The sequence below is a fragment of the Rhagoletis zephyria genome, unplaced genomic scaffold, assembly GCF_001687245.7.
Source record: "Rhagoletis zephyria isolate East Lansing unplaced genomic scaffold, Rhagoletis_zephyria_1.1 Rzeph_scaffold_08282, whole genome shotgun sequence".
NCBI lineage: Eukaryota > Metazoa > Arthropoda > Insecta > Diptera > Tephritidae > Rhagoletis > Rhagoletis zephyria.
Genome location: NW_016165362.1, coordinates 8,039 through 13,055, shown reverse-complemented (window position 1 = coordinate 13,055; position 5,017 = coordinate 8,039). Strand labels below are relative to the sequence as shown.

Below are 5,017 nucleotides of genomic sequence, written 5' to 3'. Positions count from 1 at the left end.
CCATACAAAGCGACATCTACTAGGCTGAGTGAGCTAACCTAATTTCCTTCTTCTCTTTTTCGGTTTGCATGGCTTGAAACCATCCGAACGTTTAAGGCCTTGACAAGACTGCCTAGGAACGGCTTTCAAATCTGAAAGAAAAAAGAAACATTTTAGGTCTTTTTGTAGTAATTCTCAATTTTGTCTAACACATACGACTGCCCGGAGGACGACGACAATTTTCACGTTTCGCTTCACAGTTTGTTAGTAAGCGACAAGTTTTCCCTGCGCGTTGACAACGTACCACTTTATCATTTGCACAATTTACGCGCAGGCATTGCTCCAGGGCAGTAGTGCAACGCCCACTGCCAATGGCTCCTGTTATATGGCTGCAACGTTCCAAAGGCGATCGACTAAGCACTGCAGCAAAGTAAATTGAAATATTGTACGAGTTGTTATTTATACTTGAAAAGAAGTTTATACTTCAACTCATTGTGTACTTAATTTTTCTCACTTACATGGTATTTTTTGGCGCCAGCGAAAACAATTCAACTCATTAAGTGTGCACTCCTTAATCTTAAGACATTGTTGCGGATCCATTTGTACAATGCAAACTGACTGGCTCGGCACATTAACTCGGCAAGTGCCGGCACATTGGGCGCACGCCGAAGCCAGTGATATGAGTAAAATTTCTATAAGGAAAGGGGTTTTGTTTTTTTAAGTTTTACATGTAGCGAAGTATTACTTCGACTTAACTTACCTAAAATTGAAATGAAGTCCTTCATGCCGGTATGGAGTATGTGGGCTTCTTCAATTACACTGTGGGCAGTATTTATTGAAAAATTTCTTATTTCTTATACATAATAATGGGTTTGGTGAATGTGCTTGATTGGACATAAATAAGTACATCTGGTAATTGTTCACGTTATATAATAAAAATACGCGGACTGAAATGTATTTAAATTGTTTTTAATTAATTTATGCAATTTGTTCTTTTGCTAATTTAAACAGCTTTGTCTTGCAGACATGGCATGGTTTTCACTGTTATTGTTTACAGCATTTAAGAATTAAAATAAATAGCAATTTTTTAAAAGAAATTTACGTAAATATTTACTCTTCAAGCTAAAAGTCTTGCATCAAAAGTGTCAATACAAAATGGAAGAAAGCAAATACATATACTCGCACATAGATACCAGACAATTAAAACAAGTTTTTTAAAGTTCAACGATCCACACAGCTGTGTGTGAGGTAGTGGTATTCTTCGACGTCATTTTACACAGCCGTATCAGTTTCGCGGAGATATCAAATTCAGACATCGCGGCGTATAGGTAACTCCTTTGAGTGCTGTCGAAAACGGCTTTGAAGTCGACAATTAGTTGATGAGTGGCGATCCTTTTATCCGACCATATTCTGCATAAGAGGTCCTTACTAACTCCTCGCCGAGACGCTTGAATAGCTCAGGTGGCAGGCTGTCAGCTTCAGCAGCTTTATTGTCATAGTCAGGCGTTGGGATATCGACTCCATACGATCATCGACTGGGTGCTCGGGTTCGTCTTCTCCACCATTTTCAGTGTTACTGCCATTCAGTAGTGAGGGAAAGTGTTCACTCCATAATTTAAGTACTTTTTGGACATCGGTCACTAGGTTGCCATAGTTGTTCTCACTGGAGTTCGCCCCGGTATGGAAACCTTTCGAAAGTCACCCGACTCTCTAATAAACGCCCAGTATTTCAACCCTTCCTCTGTCTCCTTTTATTGTGGCAAATACGTCTCGCTTCCCTCTTCAGCTCCTTATAACGGTCGCACGCAGCTCACCTTGCGCCCGATTCAGCGTAGCAATTGTTCCTTCGGGTTCGTTGAAATCGGACTTATTCTATTCTTCAGCGGCGGTAGGTAATGTTTGGGTAATGTGGATTACGGCTGTAGATGCGAAGAAGAAGAAGAAAGTGTACAGCACCTCCTTTACCACTGCTCGGCACTTTGCTGCTTGGTAAGCTATATTTATAAAACCTTGCGGAGGTACCATAAATCAACATTAGAGCACAATCAAAGTGCATAGCTTAAATGAAATGGTTTGATACCGCGCGAGTATCGCAACATTGTTGGGAAGCGAAATTTGCATATGGCCACACAATGGGTATCCCTTTGGCTCTAGTGTAGGGGAAATTATTCTCCCTAGCCATTGCAACGTAATCTAACCTGAAACCCTCGGTAAGTGGCCTAACTTTCTGGAAGCAGTTGTGACTTTTTTACTGTCAGCTAGAATTTCCAACTCTCGACGCTCGCGGGCCTTCAGCCGATATCTTTTTATTAAGGAAAATACGTTTGGTTCGTATTGTGCCCGATCGCAACGTGCCTAGTTGGCGGCATCTTTTTCTCTGCAGCGGCATGGAATTGCGTTCGGCCTTCGATTAAATCGAATTACTTCTTCGGCAGCGGTACTTAGGGAGCTGGAAATGTGGTTCCACTGCTCGCGTATGTCGTTTTGTTGAAGAGTGATTTCTGACAGCAGGTGTTAGAGTTGTGTGGCAAATACATTGGCTACCTGTTTTAACTGCAGCTCAGCGTCCGGACTTTGCTCCGATCGGAGTAGATTTTCTACGATTTGTTTTTTAAATTTAAAATCAACTCTCTACTCTGCTTGACCTAAACATTACATTAAGAATTTACTTAAAATAATATGGTAACTTCTTAAATTTTGCTCAATAACTTCTGTGGCGACGTAGCCTCGAATATTGATGAACATAAATCGGCAGAGCATGAACTCCATCGTGACATAAAATAAGCAAGAGGAGATCCCTGAAACGTTTGGGGGAAGTTATCAATAATGACCCTTGGGGTTTAAGGTATAAAGTAGTCCTTCGCAACTATTTAAAAGCGTTCAGAGTGAATCTACCTTAGAAACTGCGACAACCGAAGCCATCGTGGATATTCTATTCGCTACGCATCCTCCTAGACCTAGTGGACCACCCAGGAATACCTCAGAATATCCCCCTTTTACATTGCAGGAAGTGACTCACACGGCTTGGGAATTGGGTCTCCCGACAGAAGTCTTAAAATCTACAGCTAATAGGCATCGAAACCACCCGTTGAAAATGTAAAATGCCTGCCTAAGGGTGCAAATATTCCGCGACTGCTGGAAAGTGGCAAACATATCATCATACAAGCCTTTGTGCATGTTGGATAAAGCGGATAAACCCCTGGAAAAACTATCGAGAGAGTGCCTCTTCTCTGCATTCAAAGATGCCGGAAACCTGTCAAACAGCCAGTTTGGATTCCGAAGAGGGAGGTCAACAATTCACGCTTTACAGGAGGTAATAGAAGCGGCCAAGAGCACGGAGCGCGAAAATCATTTCTCTCGCCCCATATATCTACTGCTCATATTAGACGTCAACAACGCCTTTAACTCGGTTAGATGGACTGATGTGATGAACGCAATGGAACATGGCTTTAAAGTACCGGAGTACCTTCACCAGATTATCCAGTAACTGCCCGATCAAATACGAAACAGCGGACGGCACGAGAGTTAAACCACTTTCAGTAGTAGCAGCTCAAGGCTTTATATTGGGACCTGACCAGCGTTGCCACAGGCACATTTTTTTTCCTACCAAAATTTCCTACCATAACCAACCAAAACCTATCAAATATTTTTTTGAGTTTCATAATTTTTTTTTCAATGTCAAATTTATTAAAAACATAGCTAGCATAACATTTAGTAAAAGTAAAACAAAGCTAGTACAATAAAAACAAATTAACTGCGTATAACGATTCATTTTACTGTACATACATACATATCGTCATTAGATACGAATAAAGACGCGGACTCAAAATTTGACAGCGAAAAAAGACGCGTAAAAAAATTTCGGCGGAGGACTCTTAACATAGGCGAGGGCAAAGAAAGACGCGTTAACCTCTTTGACGGCGAGGAAAGACGAAGAAAACTGCGAGTATACGAATTCCCCAAAGAGTTTTTTCCGGAATGATGTTGAATCCATGTATACGCGTCTTTTTTCGCAATTTTTTTTCACGCATCCTTTTTTGCCGTCAAAACACGCGAGCGTGTTTATTCCTGTCAAGTGACTATATTATTATTATTTTGTCGGAGATACCCGCGTTGCGACTTAAGAAGATATATTGTGCTAAATCCTAATTGTAGTCGCTCCAACCTTAGGCTATTTAAAAAGCTCAGCACTTTGGATAATGCCATGTTCCAAATTTTAGATGGAGAAGACAATCCTTCTCCAAGGTGCATCAATCTACTATTCATGCTTCGGGGATAGGCACATAGAATATACTCTGGGGTTTACTTCACCGGCCCACAAAACCTTCAGTCAGTCTCTACAGAAAGACCCTTTTTTAATTCAATCGGTACGTTAACTTGCAGTGTGCTGTCAGATAGCCAGTAAGAGTTTTAAGTTCAAGGTATCTTTCGGAGTTCCTCCTGAAAAGTGCAGCAATTCCCAGGTCTGCAGTGTATCATTTAGATGTACCGCAGAAAGGCTCGGAACCATGCAAACTCATTTAGGCTTCACTCTTTGCAAGACAGTCAGCCCTTTCGTTGCCTTCAAATCCTTCATGTGCCTGAACCCTCCACAGCGGTACGCTATTGTGAGCTCCCAGGTGGTTAGAGTTCACAAGCCTTGATGCCGTTTTAAAAGATTCTAAGGCTTCTAACGCTGCCTAAATATCTGACATAATACAGACTTCGATTGCGAAGACCTCCGCTCAGAATAGGATTGGGTACAAGCTCATTGGCAGAATTTCCTGGAATCTTGGTCCAAGTACGCGATAAAGTATATATGGATGTTCGTATTGTATATTGGCAATAATAAGGGTATACGTTTGTACTGAGGAATCATGTTTGCGGCCGCCGTTATACGAACGCACTGGTGAAATATTGATGTAAAAAAAAAATTGCTAAAATGTTTGGAGATACATATTTTCTATTTTTCTCAAATAACTATTACTCGTAGACCCGAAACCTACCAAAATCCAATCAAGCCTACCAGCCTACCAAATGGAAAAAAACCTACCAGTTT

The 5,017-nt window shown here is 41.2% G+C and overlaps 1 protein-coding gene across 1 annotated transcript; it reads right to left on the bottom strand.

The window, feature by feature from the left end:
* LOC108374933 (uncharacterized) lies at nucleotides 1-764 on the bottom strand. The gene is made up of 4 exons (XM_017630993.1): nucleotides 740-764; nucleotides 498-671; nucleotides 196-399; nucleotides 1-131 (listed from the first exon to the last, which is right to left on the bottom strand). The coding sequence occupies exons 1-4, from the start codon at nucleotides 762-764 to the stop codon at nucleotides 34-36; spliced, it is 501 nt and encodes a 166-aa protein (XP_017486482.1). The 3' UTR covers nucleotides 1-33.
* Between the last annotated feature and the right edge of the window lie 4,253 nt (nucleotides 765-5,017).